The sequence below is a fragment of the Ixodes scapularis genome, unplaced genomic scaffold (genome assembly GCF_016920785.2).
Source record: "Ixodes scapularis isolate PalLabHiFi unplaced genomic scaffold, ASM1692078v2 PGA_scaffold5__190_contigs__length_132052651, whole genome shotgun sequence".
NCBI lineage: Eukaryota > Metazoa > Arthropoda > Arachnida > Ixodida > Ixodidae > Ixodes > Ixodes scapularis.
This window is the reverse complement of record NW_024609880.1, coordinates 102,340,490-102,362,200: the sequence shown is the minus strand read 5'-3', so window position 1 is coordinate 102,362,200 and position 21,711 is coordinate 102,340,490. Positions and strand designations below refer to the sequence as shown.

Here is a 21,711-nt window from a genome sequence, read left to right as displayed (position 1 = left end):
CCCAGGATCTCTGGGTTCTGCATCGCGAGCTTTTGCTACATGCGTGTTACTTAGTTAATTCAATAACCAAAATTACAATTATAATGTTTTCTGTCTTTTTTTTTTTTGCTTCAAAGTTTGAGAAATGTTTTTTCTTCTCTAATTAGTCCTGTAGGAATCTCTGTTTGTTAGATATTGCCAGGGAAAGGAAGACAATTTTGTAAAGCACAACTAGCGGAAGTAGAAGGCGAATTTGTCGAGAATGGCTATCTTCGACAATCTTCACGTGATGGCCCGGCCTCCATAAATCGTTTGTGGGTTCTTATTCGCCTCGAGATCGAACCGCGCCGTCACCGTGCGGCCGAAATTGGAAACGCAGGAAAGCGGGGATACCGCCGTGCGTCATCTGCTACGGGCGCACGCTCAGAAGCATGGATCTCGACGACGCAAGCCCGTTTCAGGCTCAGCTTGACATTCTTATTAAACGTTTTATGTTTTTGTTGCCGTTTCTTCTTACTAAAGGTTGTGTTGTATCGTTTGTCATGCGTAGAAATTCAGCAAAGCGATTATTATTAAGTCGGAAGCTTCCATAATCTTAGTGTGTTGTTTTTTATACAATCGCTGGTCCCACGTATTTTTGCTATCTCGCACAAACCGTGGCTTTCATTAAGCATTGAATGTTGAGTGGGTCTGTGGTTTGATTAGAAATTTAACCCGACTGATCGCTATCCTTCAATAGACTAATCAATCAATTAATCCGTATGTTGATTTTTCCCCGATCATATTGCGTGAAAGACGTTAAAACTATATATATTTTTTTACTGGTTTTACTATGTCATATATGGCATATTGCATTCCCATTCTAAACTTCGCGTTGTGAGTCCTACATAAATATGAACACAGAAGCCTTTTAAAATGAAGTATTTTTAAGTTATTATTTAAACAGTATAATCACCCTCGGCGAAATGACAAGCACGCTGAAGTGGTTTACCGTGCAAGCCTGTGTCACAAAAGAAGTAAACACGCCAAAAATATTAAAGCAGGTATATTTTACTTCTTGATGACTTTCTCCAGCACAAGACTCCACCGGCAAAAAAAATTGCAATTAAAGCATTACTCGAATAGTCTGAAAATTAATCGATAAACTGCCGTGTGTCGTGGTGCGCGTCGTTTGCTTGAGTTGCAAAGTCTACCGTGTTTGAATACAAGATTATTTAGCCAGAAATTTATAGTATTAGCCTCTTGACATCCGCGGCTCTCACCCAGAAAATTGAAGCGGGTGAACCCGCACTACCGAGAAAAGCATTCAATAATAGAAACATTGTTCCGTTGCTCGGTTACACTTCTTTATTACAGTCACGGCAGATATATTAGAACAGTTTGCTTCACTTGTTTCAGTTGTGCTGCCAAGGTGCAGTTTGCAGATTTTAACTAGAAGAAACACTCTCTCCTCATCGCAACGCAGTAGATTTGTTCAGACTCCAAAAACCTTACCCACACTATGGAACAGTAAAAAGGCAGAGGAACTCAAGATCATGGTAATTTTCAATACAGCGCTAACTTATCTTCATTCTAAATATTTATATTACTGCAAAAGCTAGACGTTAAAAAAAAAAAAGCCCAGAAGCTGCGATTTCAAGCTCACAGTAGCAGTATTATGTTAGCTGGGTTGGAATTTATTATTTCTTTAAATTCCCACGTTGATAAACCGATACATTAATTCTAAAAGAAACAAATATTTAACATAAATATTCCAGTTTAGCCGCAGACAGCCATCAGTCGTGGTGATCCATGCTTTCCAACGTCTGCCTAGAGCAGACGACGCACCCACAGAAGCGATTATATAAATTTGGGCCGCAGGCTGGCAACACGATTCGATCTTCACTGAAGCATCGAAAAGTACTGCACCCTTTTCCGCTAGAATTGTTTTCACACCGACAGTATGCGACAAAATAAACGCAAGATTCTACGCCGTCTCGCGCGCGACCGTCGAGAGCCTATGGGGCGGCCGTTTTCCTATCCCCGCTTTGATGATGATGATAGCGCGACCGCAGCGCCACCTCTAGGTCGATCTCGAGGCCAATAGGGTTGCCTTCTTTTCGTGTCTGCTGCCGACCGGATCGTCCCAACACTACACTACACTTCATTAAAGGCCAATTGCTTTATACTACCATAAATAAAACTCACTTTTATTATATCTATTTATAAATTAAAACCCGACTCACAAATATCCCCATTATTTTAACCGGCGCAGTTTTTTTATTCTTGTGTATTACAAGTGAAATACAGCAACACCTTTATCGCAGGTTAGATTCTGGTGTAACTTGTGGATTCCGAGAAGCTCAACTATTTTTTCAACTTCTCTATTTCATGGGCAACCTCTTTCTTGAGGTCTTCTCTCAGGATCTTTCCGCTATCGGACTTGGGAAGAGATTTCATAAAGAAAACGCCTCCATACAGCTGCTTGAACACTGCTGCTTGACCTTTGAAACAGAAAAAAAAAGGCGTATACAAACTGTATTAATTTCTTGCACGCTCAACACTCCATTCATGTAACCTTAATATTTGCAGATTAAAAAGCAGAAAGACGTTTACGTTTCAAGTTAATGCAATTTTGAGAATTAAAGAAAAAGCATGGCACAAACAAAGCACATTTGCCTTCTTAGCGCTTGCACATTTTATGGAACAAGTTAAATAGTGTTTCTCTTAATTTTCAGTTTCAAAGAGAAGTCAATGTAATATAGCCATGTCCACTGCTAGATAATAGCCGGCTCTAACGGGGTACTAATAGGAATGACAACATTGTGCTCGTCCCCTTTTGTGTTCCTGAGTCCCGGGTTTTTATTACCATGAATACGCAGATCCTTTTTGAAGCACAGTCTCAAGTAGAGCTAGTTTGTACATGTTAGGTATAACTGTCAGCTAGAACATAAACACGAACACAATAAGTATAGAAAGGAACACATCACTGCATGTGTTTGTCCCTTTTTATACTTTGTCCATCAATGTTTATGTTCTAGTTTACGCCCTACCTTTTTGAAGGTGGTTATTTGTGGCATCAAATTTTTATTGAATAGTTTGAGTTCTTCGGGTTAAGAAGATAGCTCTTTCAAGCAACAACGATGACCTCATATGTGCAGTTATATATATATATATATATATATATATATATATATAGGGTGTTTTAGAGAACGCAGGCCAAATCGCTCCTGCGAAAACTAATCATCGCAGCAAAAAGAGGCTTGTGGCGTTTCGGTCCTGGGCCAGGGGCCCATTTAGGAAAATTATTAAAGTCCCGGAGAGTTAACTTGTTAATTAATTTCCCGTGATTAACTTTTTTGATATTGCGTTTAAGAGCATGGTTTCAATTAGAAAATTGCTCAGAATCATCGAAAACCACTAAATCAACAAATTGCAGAACGATAGAAGGTACGCGAAGCATTTTACGGCTTTCTGAAAAACCGCACATATTCGACGAGTTTTTAAGTTTCGGTTTGTTATCGGAGCGCATCTCCGCCCCGACGTCACCGCGCCCCGCGAAGAGATAGTACAACCAACCTCTACTGCGCTGTCATCGCGCGACGCAGCAGAGGCATGGTTGCACTATCTCTCCACGGGGCGCAGTGCCGCCGGGGCTGAGATGCGCTCTGATAGCAAACCGAAACTTAAAAACCCGTCGATTTTGTGCGGTTTTTTAGAAAGCCGTAGAAAGCTTCGCGCCTTTTCTATCGTTTTGAAATTTGTTGGTTTAGTGGTTTTCGATGATGCTGAGCAATTTTCTAATTTAAACCATACCCCTAAACACAATATTAAAAAGTTAATTAAGCCAAAAACATTAACAAGTTAATTTTCCCGGACTTCAATAATTTGCTTAAATGGGCCCCTGGCCCAGGACCACAACGCCACAAGCCTTTTTTGGTTGCGATGAGTAGTTTTGGCAGGAGCGATTTGGCCTGCGTATATATATATATATAATAGCTGACGAAGGCCGGACTCCGGCCGAAACGTCGAAGATTAAATCGTCCGTTGTTGCTGTTTTTCACTAAGGGTTTTTTTCTTCTCAGTTTTATACCCACGCCTTCGGCCTCCCGCCACCATGCCCGTTATATATATATATATATATATATATATATATATACGCAGGTACTACGTGACACTAAGCGTCGTACCGCGTTCCACGCGGCGGCGTGTGTTTCGAGAACACCTCCGATTGGATACATTTCGTTTCTTGTGCATCAATAAGACAGGTAGAAACGCCAGAAAGCCAAGGTGGAGTGGTGTAGAGGTTGGCACACCCAACCGGACATTGGGAGGCCCAGAGTTCAAATCCTAGCCTCGCCGTTTTTTGGCTTTCGGCGGGTTCCTGAAAACTTTGATTCTTTGATTCATTGGATTAAGTACGGTTCATTCATCTGCACCTATTTGTTCATATATATATATATATATATATATATATAGAAGGGAAGGAGCATGGAAGGTATTGAATTTTGAATTTAATGCATGAATGTTAGGGCGAGAAAAGGGAGAGTTGGCAAAACATTTAGCCAGGAGCGGCTCAATTTTTCGAGAGCACACTTTCCCTTTCCCTTCCCTTTTAATGCAACAAATCCCATAACCGCTTCCTCCCCTCTTCGTTCTCAATATTATTACGGCTGCATTGTGAATCTTACTACACTCCACATATGAATATTGAAATTCCTATAAAAAATCCAACAGTTACCTTTCTGATGATCAGAAAGCTTCACATAGCTTGTTACAAACAATGACTGCACCGAACAAACAAATAAAGCACTAATTTATGAGATAAAGGTGGCCTCGGTATGGCAACTGGTATTTTCTAGATTTGATTTTTTTTTATTTCAAATAATTGATCCTGGATATGTAGTTATTTTTGTAGAATCCTGTGCCTACTGGAGAGGCATGGGTAGAGAAAGGTAGGGAAGAGGGAGGAAGATATCGGTAATTGGAGGTAGGTTTGAAAAGAGGGGAGAAGGAGGGGGTAGGCGATGGTAAAGGTGGCAGAGGGAAAGGCACCCTAGAGATTCCTATTTATCATTTAGCATTACTGATTAGAGCTCATGGGGCGCTTTTCCCAAAACCAAATTTCTGCGTTATCCTTAAAAGTTAAGCTTTGAACTGTGCAAGTTAGACACGCATATATCACACCAAAAACAAAGTTGGAATATCAGCAACTTGACATATACCAGCAATGAGTTCCTTCAGTTCTGTCGCCAGACTCTCGAGTTTTTTCTCGAAGCCGTCCTTGACAACGACACAGGCTGTGGGAGCCTCGCCATACTTTGAGCTTGGAACGCCCACAACTGCGGCCTCTGCAACAGCCTCGTGGGTGTTCAAGATTTCTTCCAGCTCCGCAGGGGTGACGACATTATCCATGCATTTTATCATCTGTTTCAATCTCTCAATAACATAGATCCGTCCTTCAGCGTCGTAGTAGCCCAAATCTCCTGAAAATTAAAATGTAATCTTGTAAGTATTTATCCCTCTTTATTCAGTAGCTTCGTGGTAAAAGAGACACCCAGGTGGATTTCGTTTTTTGTTACGCATTTTTGTGAAGGTTTTGTGCATTGCAAAAAGAAATTGCGGTATTCAATGTTTAACTTGTACTTACATGTTGGTCACTATTTGGCACGGTTTGGGTCGAATTTGATTTGAGATAAAAATTCACCAATCGCACGCATCAAATCACTTCATTAATATAAAAGCCCTTTAACAACCAGTTTGAATTGATTTTCTTTAACATCCCACGGAGCTTGAATCGATGCCTCACCAGAGAAGTAGTCACCCCTCAACCATCATCGGGGTTGTCAAGGCGGCGATTTGCGGCAGGTGTTGTGTAGGGTAAGCTGCCTCGTGAGGGGCTCGAACACAAGCCGAGAACGATGATGAATTGCCTAAAGAAGGATTTTTTTAACAAACGCTCGTTCCGTCGCGGGAATGAACGTTAGAAAATGCGCAATGACTATCGGCCATATGCATAACAACACAGAAATAGGAGGACACCACATGCCATATCTCAAAAACTGCCGAGGAGTGTCTAGGAATGCATCCCTGCACGCTTTCGTGCGCACATCTATCTAGCAGCTGAAGTAAGATCGTGGTGAATTCTGATGTCACGACAATCTTCATATAATATTAATAAAGCCCGCTATAGTTATGTACATTGTTGGTTGAACACCAAACCTCAGAGTTTTGAGACTGGTTATATGGTTAATGTTTGCCCCAGCTCATATCCGCATATCTTACAGTACGCATTGACAGCGTCATATAAAGATCTCAGACGCACTATGCGCTATGAACTTTAAAAGGTGTATAATAACACTCCGGTTCCACGAACGTGTAGGTGCAATTGAAATATTTCGATTTGACCTAGAAAGCCATTTTCTTGCGGGTCGGAATGAAAAAAACTGAAAAGAAACAAGCACGTCGTACCTGTACGCAACCATCCATCGTTGCTCAAGACTTCAGCGGTAGCTTCAGGACGCCCGTAGTAGCCCTTCATGACGCCTTTGGCATGAACCGCAATCTCGCCATTACGGTACGGGCCGAGAGAGTCTCCGCTGGTTATGTCTATGACCTGGGTCATCATAGTAGATCATCAAATCCTTTCTTCTTTTCGAATAACATTTGCTTGAAGAGACAGCTGCACTACCGTTTCAGAAAGTAGTCAAATATTTGCAACGACCTGTGTTAATGAAATGTCCAATCGTAGGGTACACCCAGCTAGCTTAATAAGAAAACTATTCTCTTAGAATGAAAGTTTTAGATAATAGGGGGTGATACTAAAGTAAATCAAGGCAACCCAATGAAAAAGCATTACTTTAGAATAGAGCAAAGGTTAAAATAAATGCATCATTCAGAGAGTAGGTTTACGTTCGCGGATTGGACCCGCAAACATAGTTACTTCCGTGTCGCGCATGATGAGTGTTGCCTCGCCTCCTGACTATACTTCGTTTCATCTTAAGCCCAGACGGAGCCTACCCTACGATCTAATCGGATTAAGCCACGGGCGCAATGGCGATATCACTATAGGCTGAGAACCAGGGCGACAGCAAAGATCAGTTTTGCGTCAGACTCGTCAAAGCTAGAACAGAAACTGTTGATATGAGTTGCAACGAGTTTTATTGAGAATAGATGTTGTCTCTTGCTTTTGTTTTAAGTCAATCGCGAAGTCGCTTTACCTCCTGGCGCATTGTGGCAAAATGCTCGTGTAGCATAGCTCCGAATCTTCACAGATCGAGACCCTTTCGCACAATGAGACACAAAGTTCCCTGCCTTTGAGTGCTGCCGGCACATCACTTTCCTTTTTGAAGCTACTACATTGGTCTCGGAACTTTTTTATCGCACCTGCTGTACTTACAAAAATATTTAGCTGCTTGTAGTCATTTGCTTTCTGATCTTCGTCAATATATAAGAAACGGAACTTTTCACTGTTATTGCAGATTTTAAACCTGACGAAAAGAAGACTTGTACCATTCGATAAGTTTCAGGCATACCTTGATTTTAACACCGGCAAGAGGAACTGCGCTATTTTTGAAGGCAATTTGTCCAACAGGAGAGGTGCACATTAAGCCAAACGTTTCAGTCAAGCCGTAGCCATGGAGAAGTGACTCGACGTCGAAGATTTCACGAATCTCCCGTGGAAGCGTAGGCGGGATCACTGAACCACCTATCATGATTTTTTTTACTCGAGGCACACTATCGTTGTTTTTTCGGACTTCATTCACAATATTCTGCATCCATCCTGCGATGCCAATAAAAAAAGATACCTGCGAGATACAAAAAAAAAAAGAAAGAAAGTTAACGCCATGTCTAAGGTTATTCATAGATACTTCGTGTAAAATGATTACAACTTTCTGGTCCCGAAAATATTATTGTATTTTTCGGAAATCCTGGATGTAAATATTTTTATCTAAATAATTCTGAACTTAAATAGCGCTACATTAATCGGCAGTGTCTTAACAGGTGGATCAAAGTATATTTCATGGATTGTAAGTTGGATGGACAAACATTACTCACATACCGAATTCCGGAACGTAAACAATATAAGTAAACATTAAATTAGTTTCCCACCGCGCCTTTGCACGAATGTCATCGGCCCCAACAGATATCAGGCAAGCAAGGTTCAACCGTAGAAATGGGCTCTCCCTTTGAAGACCTCTAATGTACGACTAAAGGAAATAAGAGACGAAGTTTGTTGCCTCTCGCTTAGCTTTTTATAATTTTTATTGTGCTAGGTATAAGGAAGGATTGCAGTTTCAACAGGCGGCAACCCGGATAAACAAACCTGACCAGCTAATGCGTGACAGTCGGATAGTTTAATCAGTTTATTTTCTGCGTGTCAACGTGTTTTTTTTAAGTCTAAGGTGTACGAACGCAGTAGTAAGAAGCAAATCAAGAGTCATTACCTATTTTTTGCGCTGTGGTAGATACAAACTCACGAGCAGGACTAAAACAAAAACATGTTTTTGTTTAAACTTTAGGTCAATTAACTTTGTTTCAGTTGAAATAGATTCATTATATTAAAGTAATATGTATGCTATTAAAGTCACATCATCTAGAAACGATGGAGTTTGCACCTGGATGCGGTTCTAAAGAATCGTGATATAAATATTATATTTAGAAGACTGGTTTAAGGGAATGTTTTTTTTTTTAATTTTAATTTAAATCACCATAATAAAATCGACTCGAGCGTGTGGGATAATCTTCGTTAAAGTAAAAATGTTGCTTTAATATAAAAATGTATAATTGCTAATAATCATAATCCTCACATTAAAGCCAATACAAAGTAAATGCGACCAACAAAAAAAGATAAGATGGGGAGAGATAAGAAGGACAGCGTTGATTTTTACGTTCGACCATTGAAGTAGTAGGTCTCTATTGAAAAATCCTGCAATTTTTGGATTTGCAAAAGTAGATATTGGTATCTGGCACTCCTTTTTTTTCGGAGAACACCTTTGGTAAGTTTTTAGAATAGCACGCGTTAGTGTTTCCGTGTACAAAATTCTCGTGGACAAGAACTGTATTCGTTTTAAACTGGTTCTTCCACCAGATTGACAAGCATACCAATGTTTCCAAATTTGATGGCGAGTTCGGTATTCAGTGAAAATATACGGCGTTCTTTGGCTTTTTTTTTAACAATTCTCAGGAAATGAAAGCTTGAGGGGGGTAACATTATTAGAAATAGGTCGACATTACCATCATCGTAGCTACGATCATATCAAAGCAGCCTTAGTAACAGGTTGCAGGTATTTCTTTAAAAAATGCCGTAGCGAACTAAATAAAAAATGGGGCCTGCCATTAGTTGTTCTAGTGTAAGTTGTTTCAACTAATTTGCAAATCAGCCTCAGCTCATCTGGACAAGCTAACGTAGCGCCGTATTACACGATTTAACGGACGCTGAGAAAGGCGCCAACAATCAAAACAAAGTACGGAAAAGAATTCAAATATCAGGCGGTCATTCTTCTTCACATCATGGAAATCACTATCAAGTTTGCATTTTAGTTCTTGAACTTCTATAGTCTTGTTGAGGAATATCCTTTAGAACATGACAACACATTTACGTTGACTGCCAGTACTTATTAATTTTATGGTTTATTTTGTTTGGCCATCTGTAGACCCTCCTTTCGTGCTTCTGTCACTGAATGTCGTGTCATTCTTTTACAACCTTATTGCCGAGGTCAGTAATTTTTGTAATCGTGTTCGTTTTTTATGCGGCGCTTACAAGCATTTTATTATGTCTACCTGCTGTCCACTTAAGCTGTCATAATTATAGTCAATTTGTGGTTTCTAAGTGCTTTCTTTAGATTCGATTCATACCCATTTGTCTTTCATATAGGGTGTCTATTGCGTGGTTTTAATTTCATTTTTTGCAGATTCGGTTTATAAATCTTTTTTTTTTTAAACTTTACGTCGTAGTAGACTCGCTTATTTTGGTTTCGACGTGCACTTTTATTTACGGATTCCTTTTGTACAGAGTAACGCTGTCTGGAGGTAAATACCGTATAAATAATAAATAAAGATCACGTGAACCAGGAGATTGGCTCTACCCTAAATATGTTCTTATAAATTAAATTGCGTTTTTCGACGCCCCTTTCTATGTCAAAAACAACACGACCCTTACCTCAAAAAAAAAAAAAATCACAGAAGAAAGAAACACGGACGATACTGCCCTTACGGCCAGTTTTTCCGAATTTACTACCATAAAAAGAAAATGAACATCGTCACACAGCTTAGTGTATTGAGACCAAGGATGGGCAGTATTTCAAATACATGTATTTGAAATACCTATTTCAAACACTGTATGTATTTTGCATTTGTATTTAATTACAAATTGGGTAATGTATTTGACGTGTGCATTTAAATACTACAACGTGGGTATTTCAAATTCAATTGTAATTAAATACAGTATTTGGGCAAAAATACATCCCTCAAATTTATTGTCACGACTCATTTTGCTCACCCTAAGACGTTTCCAGAGCAGGAAAAAACTACGTTCTGCACCGAATGCAGTGTCTCTCAATCAAGAACAAGCGTTTAGTGACTTTGTGATTACGGTGTTAGTCCAGGGCAAGAAGAGTGATGAAATCGACGTTCACAGGCAGACTGGCTAAATAAGTGGCTGTGACAACTTGTGATGCTTTCCAGCCTGATTTCCATCCATACTTTTGCCTGGAACATTCTAAATGCGCAGGTCGTCCAGATTTTCGTAACTGGAGTGAGTTGCAACAATGAAAAAAATTCTCTAGCTAGTACTGCGCGTCCTGGTCGCCTAGGTTCTTTGTTGATCTGTACCAAAATGTAATCGACAAAAAAACTGCTTGAAGCTCTGTACTTTTTTCACCGATTACGTCCAAGCTGATTACATATTTTTTTTATTATATTCCTTTTACGTTACTAGAGCCTCGCACACTAACTCCCGAGTGTGCGATGCAAAATTAATATGAGATACCCAGAAATCCGTTGCAGGTGCCCTAAAGTCGCTGGCACAAATTTCGAGGAATGTATTTAGAAAAGTATTTGGAGGAGACCAAATACATTTGCTTGCATTTGTATTTTTTACTTAAATGCTTTTTAGGAAATATAATTAGATTTGTAATTAAATGCATTTTTGACTAGGTATTTTGTATTTGCATTTCGAGACATATTCGCATGTATTTTGGCCATCCCTGATTGAGACTATAATAAAAGTTCAACATTCGCCATATAGGAAAGTGGCTTTTTGTTAAAATTAACCATGCAATTGAGTCACTGTGTGCTCCTTCATGGTAAATTTATGTGGCCTGACTTGGGTATTTTTTTTCCTTAGAAATTATTTTTATTCTTATTTTCACACGAAATTTCTCACCTCATGCGTTCTGAGAGCCTGCACGAAAGCTTTGTAGGAAATCGAAGGATCGGTTATGACTATTTTTGCTCCTGAAAACATGCAAAACATGGCTATAGCAAAACCCGCCCCGTGGGTGAAAGGATTCCAGCAGAGGAACACATCTTCTTCAGTGCAAGTTCCTGCAGACCTGAAATTCAGAAAAAGCGGTGTATAAGAACTCTAACATAATAAATACAGCCGCCTAAAAACTCGAGGAAAGATTTCTCTACCTGCTGTAATTAATTTTTAAACTCTTTGTATAAAATAGTATATTGATAATGTAAAGTAATATCGTTATATAAAGGAATATATTTGTATAACGTAGTATATAGTAATCCGGCCGGAAGCAGAGAGGATAAGACAGAACAGGACAAAACAATATGATAAAGCACACAAACAAATTACGCACGAAGGGCCAGTACGTGGAACCTCGCTGTATGATCGCCTGCACCATTTCCCCGTCGTGTTCTAGGCCTTTTTAACAATACAAAGTTTTTTTTTAGAATAAATGTGCTCATAAAACGTGCAAAAATCAGAGAAACAAAGAAACGAACAAACAACGCATGAAAATACGGCACACATGTTTGTTTCACATACTTTTGCTTTCAGGTGCAATGTACTTAACATGACTTGAGTGTTTCTGCGCAGTGTGACAGATCTTGTGAGATAATACTTAAATAGCCCGCGAACAGAAAAAAAAAAAAGCTTTTTTTTAACAGTCTGGTTGGGACACGCGTGTCAAAAAATTAGTTTTAAGCAAAAAAAAAAAAAAGAAGAAATGGTGGAGCAATGTTGACGGCGCGAGACGCGATTCAGTCAGCGGTAGCCTGCTTTCCACTTGTTTTCTCTCTCGGTATTTCGGGCGCGTAAATAAGAGGTGAATTGGCTTCGCCTTTACGACCGAGATGGCCATTCCGGAATGACCGGTTACGTCACAAATTTCGCGCGAACGATTTCAAATAAATCTCTGGCCGTTAATATCTCTCAAAAAATATTCTATTCTGCGTAGGATTTATTTTCGCAGAATGCTAAAAAAAAACTATTTTTCTTTTTTTTTCTTTTTAGGGGTTGTTTAAAGATACGGCTTCCCCCACGGCTTCACAGCGTTAAGAAATGGTTCAAGCAAGGTCAGATTTGGTTGCTATAATTCACTTTTTAGATCGCACAACTGGACATGTTAAAAAAAAAATAAATTGGTGCTCGATCAGGCCGAACGATATATTTTTAACTTAAAACTGCTCTAAGAAAATGTACAATATACTCCCGCGTTTTTCTTACTGGACTTGAAAAACTATATATCCTGAATGTGCCTGCTTCCGTACAAAAATAGAGAAAAAAACAAAGAGGCTGCCGGTATGCATAATGTACTTTTGTTTTTTGAAAACTGGTTAGTTTTCAACACTCTGATCAGCGCGTGTACCTGAACGTGTGAAACGCGGCACAGTAAGCCTTGTGAGATATTTCCACGCCCTTCGGAAGACCCGTTGATCCTGACGTGTACAGGATTGCCACAACCTCTTCTTCGTTGTCAGTAGGTACGTGGGGAGTGAATGAGGCATCTGAAAGTTCTTGAAACTGGAGAACATTGATGAACCCGGGCGCGCTTCCTATGCAAAACAATGCCTGCGAATCAAAGAAAAAAAAATTATATTAGTCGCTGTGTTTGTTGTACGGTGAAACAAAAAAAAAATATATACATATAGCCGATTGCAATAGAGTTCTAACGCGTTTCAAATAGCGATAGACTGTCGCTCTTAAAATAAGAAAAAACAAGCAAAAGGTTTTTTTTTTAAAGTTCACGAAAAAAAACAAGATGCATAGTAAAGTTTTCTTTTCAAATTATTTTATTACTGTAACTGGTAGTGTGTCGAATAAAAACCACAAAAATTATCAAAGTTCGAGCACTAGCGTTTATACGTTATCACAGTACTGAGGTCATCTGCAGAGAAAGGGTCGCGAGCGTTGCGTCGTGGGCAGAAGGACTTCGGTGTTCCTCCAAATCGTCGGAGGACGCTCGGCTTTGGAACAAGGCGCAATTTGTGAGTCGACACCATTCGGGTATGATGACATCACGAGGAGGTAGACGAGGCTGTTCACATGTTTCAATCTAGGTGGTGTTGGTCCCGTGCAGCAGTTGTAGTGCACTCCTTGACGGGTCCTCTAGCTGGAGCACAGTTAGTGAAATTTACCCCTTTGTCATAGGAAATAGCATACATTAACGCCACTCACATGGCCGGCACTGTCAAGTGAAAAAATTAACTACAATTTATTTACCTGGTTGGAATACAGAGATAAAATTGATGTTTTCTTGTGTGACGGAAGAAACACACTACATCTAATATTTTACTCTAGGGAATAGGAAGTTTAAAAAGATGGGCCGAAATCACTGATGCCGCTGATCTAATTTTTAAAGAAATGTGTGAGCATTTCGCGCAGCCGTTATATGTAACACATATGTCACACGAAAGGCTTCGTGCACGCAGCACATTCCTACGAGCAGTACGTCAAATCTTCCTTTTTCACACTTGCATTCCGTCATGGACATCCCGCTCCCCCACTGCGCAGGCGCACAACCCACCTCCCCCCCCCCCCCCCCCCCTTTGCTTCCACGTCTTCCGTTACAATGCATCTGCGTTTGCTGTGCTTTTCATTGGGTTTTATATTTGCCTGACGCGCATCCGCTTTGACCTTGAACGGCCCCAGTGGCTTCCGTGGCGAGGTATCTGGTATGAGGCGTCGCAGCCAACGGGAATTTATTCCTTGTTCTACAGACTACAGGCTTCGCTCCATGGGACAGTTAATGCTTACGCATTAAAACCCAAGACGGAATCCGAGTCAGAGATCAGAAGTGGGTGAGTGTGTTTAAGAGCAACGAGTGACGTTTACATTACATCCAGTGTTTGACTGTTTGTTTATCTTGATAGCGATGTCTGAGTGTTTTTTTTTTTTTCAAATTCCCAAAAGAAAACACAATGATACCTGCCTACTTTCGCGCAATTTATCTTAATATTAACAATACAATTAATATATTTTAATACGTAGTTTTAGTTTTATAAGAAAATTTGTTGCTTCGGATATAATTTCAAACGCGCGAACGAGTATTGCAACCAAAAGTGCACAACTTATCATCACCGGTGTCAATTGAAGCACTTTTAATTACGAAATCATCACTAAAAATAGTCTAAAATCATTTAAAACATTCTAGAAAATCTGAAATACCCATGTGAAATGGCAATAATTTTGGGCAAAGCTTATGGTGTTATGAGTGAGGCAACTTCTGGGAATCGGCAAAACTTCCAGAGTATTCGTCAACCCTTTAAAACAATTCCACCGCTCCCGTCAACCCTTTAAAACAATTCCACCGCACGCCTCTATAAAAGAAATGTATATATATATACATATATATATATATATATATATATATATATATATATATATATATATATATATATATATATATATATATATCTTGTTCGAGTATTTTGTTTCTTTAAATTACCAATGTTCCCAGAACATTTAGCTACTTCAATTTTTAGGCGCCGTTGTTTTGACAATCCCAACGTTTCCATTTGTGAGGTACGCCTACCCGTTTGCACGTCTGCTCACAGCAGCACGTTTCGTTGTCGTTGGAAACCGGTGAAACAGTAGTAAGCTTTAATATTATGTATACGAGCGAACGCAAGCATTCTGTGTTTACGTTACCTTTGCGTGTTTCACACTGCGCTTGCGCGCAGGCCAAAATTGCGGCTTTTGATTGAAGCGTGGGTACGACGCTTCATGCGCAACGTGGAGCACGCAACTCCAACGCCAATGCACAGCGCTTGCAATTGCATCTGTATGCAATACTGAAAAATCTCTAATAAGGCACAATCTCCTACCGGCAGTAGAACTACATTGGGACATTCAAGCGTGTTGATTGCATTCGGGACTGACGTTTCGCGAGCCGTGATCGCGAGTGGTTCCGCCATGTCCGCAGAGCAGGAGAACCATGGCCTCCGAGATGGCATCTTGGAGGCCATGGCCTCACTTGAGCGCTTCCCGTTTCCGCCGCGCGAGGGCAAATAACAAGACGCGAATATTGGGAGAGTTTGTCCAATTTATGATCTTGCCGCCGTAACGCACCCCAGCCGAGTGAGTCAATCAGCCTGCGGCACAGAGTCAGAGGCGCGAGCGCATGGTCGTGAACTCCCGGCTCCTCCCAGCTGTGCGGGGAGGGCCCCACTAGTCATTGATTCGCCCGATGGAATGCATAGGATCGAGATCCAAATTTCGCTTCTTTCCTTTTATTTCGCTGGCTCCGGCTAAACAATGATATAGTGTTATTCCTCGATGCTTTAAGAAGCTAATGAATGAAGTTTTCTCCACGTTTGACCGCAGACTTTTATTCAGGCGAATAAGAAGTCGGCCCGGAGCAGACGACGCGTAGCCTAAACAGTGCTCTGCGCTAAAAGCGAGTTGCATCAAAACGGGGGTGTTTTCCCCTTTGCCTTTGCTTTCTCCTACCTCTCTCGCTTCTTCGGCGCTCTACTCCCTTTCCTTCAATTTTCTTCTCTCCAGCGCCTGCGTCGCCAAACCCACTGGCCGGACCCTCCCAATATAGAGTCCAGTGTTGGGAAGTACTTGAAGTACATTGTATTTAAAGTACAACTTGAAGTAGGTTTAGGAAACTGGTACCTTAATTGAAGTGCATTCTCTGAGTATGTACATGTACTGTACTTAAAGTATTTTTTTCTGGTACTTTTCAAGGAAAGTAAAATACCCAACTTCATAGTACATTCCTCAAATGAAGTTCTGTTAAATTTGTATCACGAAAGGATGCGTTGATAGCTCTAAATAAATATTGGGAGGTTTATTTTTTTTCTGACAAGAAACGTGAGTAGGCGACGCATCGCTCCGTTTGTTCTGGGGGCGGATTTCCCGTAGCTTTTCGAACTCTCGCTACTTCTCGGTCGGTCAGTGCGAGCGAGGAAGTTTAAGATATTAGGTGAGCGAAATGAATCGTAATGTAGCACCTGAGACTGTGGTACGGAAATATTAAACTTTCGAGTCGAAGAAAAAGACAACAGAAGAAAACGTCAGGATGTTTTCAGACATTATATCTTTTGTATTTTCCTTCAACTTGAAAGTTCCTTCATTTTCTCGCACCCCAATCTCAGGTGTCACGTTATGATTAATTATAACCAGCTCGCTTGCACAAACACTGTTTTTTTTTCGGTTAAGGAGAGGACACTCCCTATGAGAGGATTGCTTGCGGAAGCTACAGGGCTGACGTCATGCTCTCTTAAAGTACATTAAACCCCCTTGACTGCAACAATCCAGTGCAAGAAAATCACAATACAGTGATATTCTGTAATTTGGCTCAACTCCTAAAAATAAGTACTTTGTGGCCACTTTATCGAATATTCTCCGCTGTTTTTGAAAATAGGTCATGCAACCCTGATTACCCCTGGGCAATGCAGACCAGTCAAAATATCACTGTATAGGGGAATGAAAGGGCATCATGAACGATGGTGTTAAAATATTTGTGCTTTACTTTGAAAGTACATTGTATTTGTAGTACTTTACTTCAAGCACATTTCACCCAGTGTGCTTACTAGTTTGCTAGATGTATATCAGGTATAATTTACTTTGTACTCTCCTTGAAGTACCCTTTCGATGTACTTTACCCAACACTGATAGAGTCCGGCCAGTAAGTGGCTGAGTGGGCTGACGCGTCTCAACTCGCAGTGTGCAGCGACAGCTTGGGCTGCAAAACCTCCCGGGTTCGATCCTTACCCCTCGCCCGTCCCGATCTGGATGAGTTTCGTACCGGCACGTGTTTGCGCAATCACTATTGCGTGGTGCACGTAAAAGACCCCAAGTTAGGGGTTGTACTGCGCTGGAAAATGTCTTCATGTCTGGCTGAGAGATAAGTTACGCAATGAGGCGCACAAACTTCAAGGCTGTCTGAACACACAAGCAACACAATTATAGAGCCTGGGAAGCGCTAAAGGACGCACACGGGCTACGGTACCGCTCCTCGACCTTCAAACGCCAGCCACGCGGCCCTCTGTATGTTCCCAAGCGTCTCGACGTCTCGGTCAGTATAGAGCGGCGCGAGGCCGGTTGTGTGGACATTTCTGGTCATATAAGTGTGGAAATTACCTCGATTAGAGACCGCATTCGCATCCGACCTGCCTGAAGCCGCTCTAGATCTGTTAGTTCAATTGTAGATCCAAAACGTCCTTTCGGCAATCGTCCCAATCGTTCCTACCGAGTTGCATTTTGGGTGAGTGTCATGTGGATACCTGTCCGCACCTTGGGCTTCACAGCAATCGCAAATCGTTGGGATTCATCATATCAAACCGCCTAATTGCAATTATCTTGAACACGATTTCAGATGATTCAGTACTTATTTTTAATGTGTGGAGAGAAAGCATACTCGTGCTTGCGGCACCGGCTTCGCTCGCATTTATGTTGAATCGGGATATAGATACATTCACATCTGCGAGCCTGCCGTGCTTGTGGCACCGGCAGGCTCGCATCCGAAGCCGCGAGAGCGTTGCAAGCTTATGAACATTGTGCGAAACAAAGCATGGTACGCGAGCACCTGCGCTACACTTGACGAGCAAGCGTACTCTGCACCTCCACAAGCACCCGTAAGTGGGAGCAACGCCGATGCACCAAGCACGAGCAGGAGCAGGCAGCTTTGAACGACGTTTGCGCGGCAAGGGCGCCCGTGCATGCCAAATCGGCAGTGTTGTGATCGCTAATACACCACACGCTCTTACGGTGAAATGGAGTGCATATCTAACTCTAAACAGCTGTTTTTTTTTTTTAGTTTTCCTTTTTTTTTGCATTCTGGTGAGCGTCATACAGAGCGCATACATCGCATAACTTCGAGACTCCCGTCAGGTTAAAATCTTTTCGATCGATTCGGTGAAGCAAGATCGTCCTCCGAGGTTAATGTTCCGTTCCAGAGGGAACACTGAAAGCACTCTGGCCGACTTTTCCACAGGCGCAGCCGCGCGTTAGCTGTGGCGTAGCGACAGCTTGGAAAACTAATGGCGACCGGAAGATCGAAAGCGAAAGCAGAATGTCACGTGACAACTCGCCATTAGTGTGCGCGGCGGATTGTTCAAAGAATGGCTTCAGCGCATTCACGCCCCTTCTGGCATCTGTCGGCGCCCGCAGAAAGTGTTTCCTAGACTTTTTCCGCAGCCAGTGCAGCTGCAGTCACCATCCCGTGGCGACGTTGCGAACTTTGGTTAGTCCAAACCAGCCAGAGGTCAGCGCATGTAACAGAGCACTAGTGCTAACGTTCTAAAAGCAATCATAGCGTTGCCAAAGCACCAATTCGATGAATCTATAATAATCTCCCACCTTAATGCTTGATGGCATCACCACCTTGGCAGCATTTGATGCTCTTTTTCGGTCAGTCAGAAGGAAAGTGCACTGGCTGTCTTCAATCGTGTACACCAATTCCCCTGTGAGAACGACATAATATTAGATTATCTTTATTTTATGAAAGGTGCTATATTTATAATATTCAAAGCAAATGGAGGATTCGCGAGAACTCACTCTCAACGTAGGTTGTCTTTGCCATGACAAGCGTACCGCCCGCGAACACGACCCCAAAGGCTGCCGCTACTGCTTCAACTGCGTTGCCAATATACGCACACACCCTGGAGCCCGATTTTACACCATGCTTTTGATAACCAACAGCGTATTTGCGTATTTTTTCCAAGAGCTGATGGGCGGTCAAGCTTTGATGTGTGTCAGCCTAGAAGAAAAACAAGGTAAACTGTTTCGACAAATAAAAAGGGCTTTTGGCCGGTTTCTAGGTGCTGAAGCAAAACTCCTTTTAATAAATTCAGCTCCTCCCATTTGTGCAACAAGTTTACAACAAATAGATCTGCACGTCTAGGAACACATTTATGCAAACTGAGTGCTACAAGGATAGGGTGGCGTAAAGTAACTACTGTTTCTCTTGGTGACTTTGAACCTATATGTCAATATTTATTATGCTAATTCGCTCAATTTCTAGGAAGCCACTGCAAATCATTTAGTTAAATGTATTTGTGAAATTTTTTTTGGATATCAGAAATCGACGCAGGCCCAGATCTTCAGAGCGACTACGGAACATGTTCCTGATTAAAAGCCGGGAAATGTGCTCATAGTTTCACAGTGTCGTCATTACGCTTCCGCTACATTTGAGAATAAATTGAGCGCTGGGAGGTGCGTGGTGTAGTTAGCAATGAGCTAAACTCTGATATCATTTTCTCTTTCAAAGGCCCCCTTATTAATCAACCTTTTTTTATTTTATTTTTTTTTTGGGGGGGGGGGGGGGGTTTCCTAACTCTTCTTTATTTTTTTATTTTTTTTAAACTTGAATTTTCATTTTTATAAAGTATCAGGTTACTTTTGATTACTTTGGTAGTGCCACTCAATTAAAATGGGTGAATGTCACGGGGATTTTAGTAACAAAACTATAGACGAGGATTTAGGAACGTAAACCGGCGCGGCATGAAGTACTGGTAAAACATGCTTGTGTTCTCGTTAATAGGGTACATAAACGAAAATTGAGACAGAAATTTCGTTCGGAACTGAGTCAAGCATGACGGATAATAACAGTAAGTGATCACCGCACGTTTGTATTTTGAACGACTGGCTATATTTTTCGTTCCAAACGGTGTACTCAAGCAAGAGCTCGAAGAGAAGCGAACGCAGAGCGCGATCTGTCACGGGATATCCAGCACAAACAAGAAACAACAAGTATCCCCGCATTTGTGACGTAGCAAGGCTGGCGTGGTTGTGAGCTTTGCCATATGCGTCGTTCTGGTGGCGTCAACGCGTTGCAACCAAGCCGTTCGAAGTACCCGTGGGATGACGAGCGTGTGACTGGCCCAAAGAGCACGTAGCTTCCACACTTCTGTCAACTCGGGGGCGAACAGGGTGGGGAAAGCAACTTTAGTCCGAGTTTTGAGCGACGGGCTATTCTCCTAGGGCGAGAATCGCTGTGTCCGGCAACATAAACGACGGTCCGAACAAGACGGAAGTCCCTCCTTTCCTTCTTCTTGAACTTTTTGCTACGATGCGCGATTTGTGAGTTGGGGGGAAAGCTAAGAAGGAAAAAGCTGAAAAATCGTTTCACAACCGCTTTGAACAATTGAGCGTACTTCCGAAGAGCGGCACTGTTCCGATGTTTAGTGCGAGTACGTAACGGTTTCTGCAACTTCATACTCTACGTAGCAAGATCTCAAACGTTGCTAGATTACCTTTCAACCAAGCTTCACGGGCAACCGCCAGGTGCAGATTCGAAGATCGTTTATTAGCTTTACATTTAATTTTTTTGGGCCTTTCAACGGAAGGCTGGTGTTTTTGAGGTTATGCTGCAACATGAAACACATTTCAGCTAGAGAATGAGCGCTAGAATTTCGATTAAGTAGCCCTTTAATGTCACGTACGTAGGCAAAAGCTCAAAACGGTTCGTCTTAGCTTGTTGGTATTGGTCGCAATTCTACGGCGTATACGTTGTAGATATACTTATAGGTACATCTTGAAAGTCCGCTCACCGCACAATAATAAAAAAATTTAATAAAAACCAGCTTGTATTCAGTAGCCTCGCCTCACCGTAACAACAGCGCAGGATATTCGATCCTCTGATCTGCAATATACTGCGCTTTCTAATTACACCGCAGTGAATAGAAATAAAATCATACTCACAATAATTATCTTGGACAATAATTTCTGCAATCGCTCTTCTATGAGTTGGGAAGCGTAGCTATTTCCAACGTCGAAGTCCGCAAGAGTTGAGTGTATCACTCCGTTCACAATCTCTGTGTCCATTTCGGGCGTTTTTTTTTTTTTTCTAACGGTGTAAAAAGGACACATTAATACACACTCTTTTCAAACTATAAAACTAGGTAAAAAGTATGACGGGGTTCATTAAGGTGCAGTGTAGTTAATTTACCAGAGCTCTCTTAATAGTTTTACTTCGGCGAAATTAAGTCATGACAAAGACCGAAATGGCCAATTCTAGTTTTGAAAGTCATATCAATTCATGGGAACGAAAGATATAAAAATTATAACTGTGCTAGCTGAAGAGACCTGTTTTCTTTCTTTTAGAGAAAAACATATTTTACCGACCTTAACGAGAGAGCTCAACACAACGCACTCCACTCTGGTTAGAGGCCCCTTCTAAGCCTGTGTGAAACACAGCGGTCAGTAGAACATTCTACAACATTCGTGCCCGTCCTAAATGACATGCGGAAACACCTGGCTGATGCGCACCTAAACGCAGTACTTATATATGTGAGCTACGCACATGCAGTACGTTACGTTATCACCGACTTTTGTTAAAATAC

General features: G+C 41.4%; 1 protein-coding gene across 1 annotated transcript; it reads right to left on the bottom strand.

The window, feature by feature from the left end:
• Positions 1-2,325: 2,325 nt before the first annotated feature.
• LOC115315175 (4-coumarate--CoA ligase 1-like) lies at positions 2,326-21,193 on the bottom strand. Its single transcript, XM_029974413.2, has 9 exons — positions 21,071-21,193; positions 18,926-19,127; positions 18,728-18,831; positions 12,786-12,988; positions 11,345-11,513; positions 7,494-7,766; positions 6,430-6,574; positions 5,184-5,444; positions 2,326-2,462 (listed from the first exon to the last, which is right to left on the bottom strand). Exons 1-9 carry the CDS (start codon positions 21,191-21,193, stop codon positions 2,326-2,328), a joined length of 1,617 nt encoding a protein of 538 aa, XP_029830273.2.
• Between the last annotated feature and the right edge of the window lie 518 nt (positions 21,194-21,711).

What these genes read in the sequence shown, in the direction of transcription:
- LOC115315175 (XM_029974413.2), bottom strand. Translation starts at nt 21,193, where the DNA reads ATGGACACAGAGATTGTGAACGGAGTGATACACTCAACTCTTGCGGAC. An exon ending in GCCGCGTTTCACACGTTCAG is followed by an intron (nt 11,514 to 12,785) that starts GTACACGCGCTG and finishes TCTGAATTTCAG; the next exon opens with GTCTGCAGGAACTTGCACTG. An exon ending in ACTGAAGGAACTCATTGCTG is followed by an intron (nt 2,463 to 5,183) that starts GTATATGTCAAG and finishes TCTGTTTCAAAG; the next exon opens with GTCAAGCAGCAGTGTTCAAG.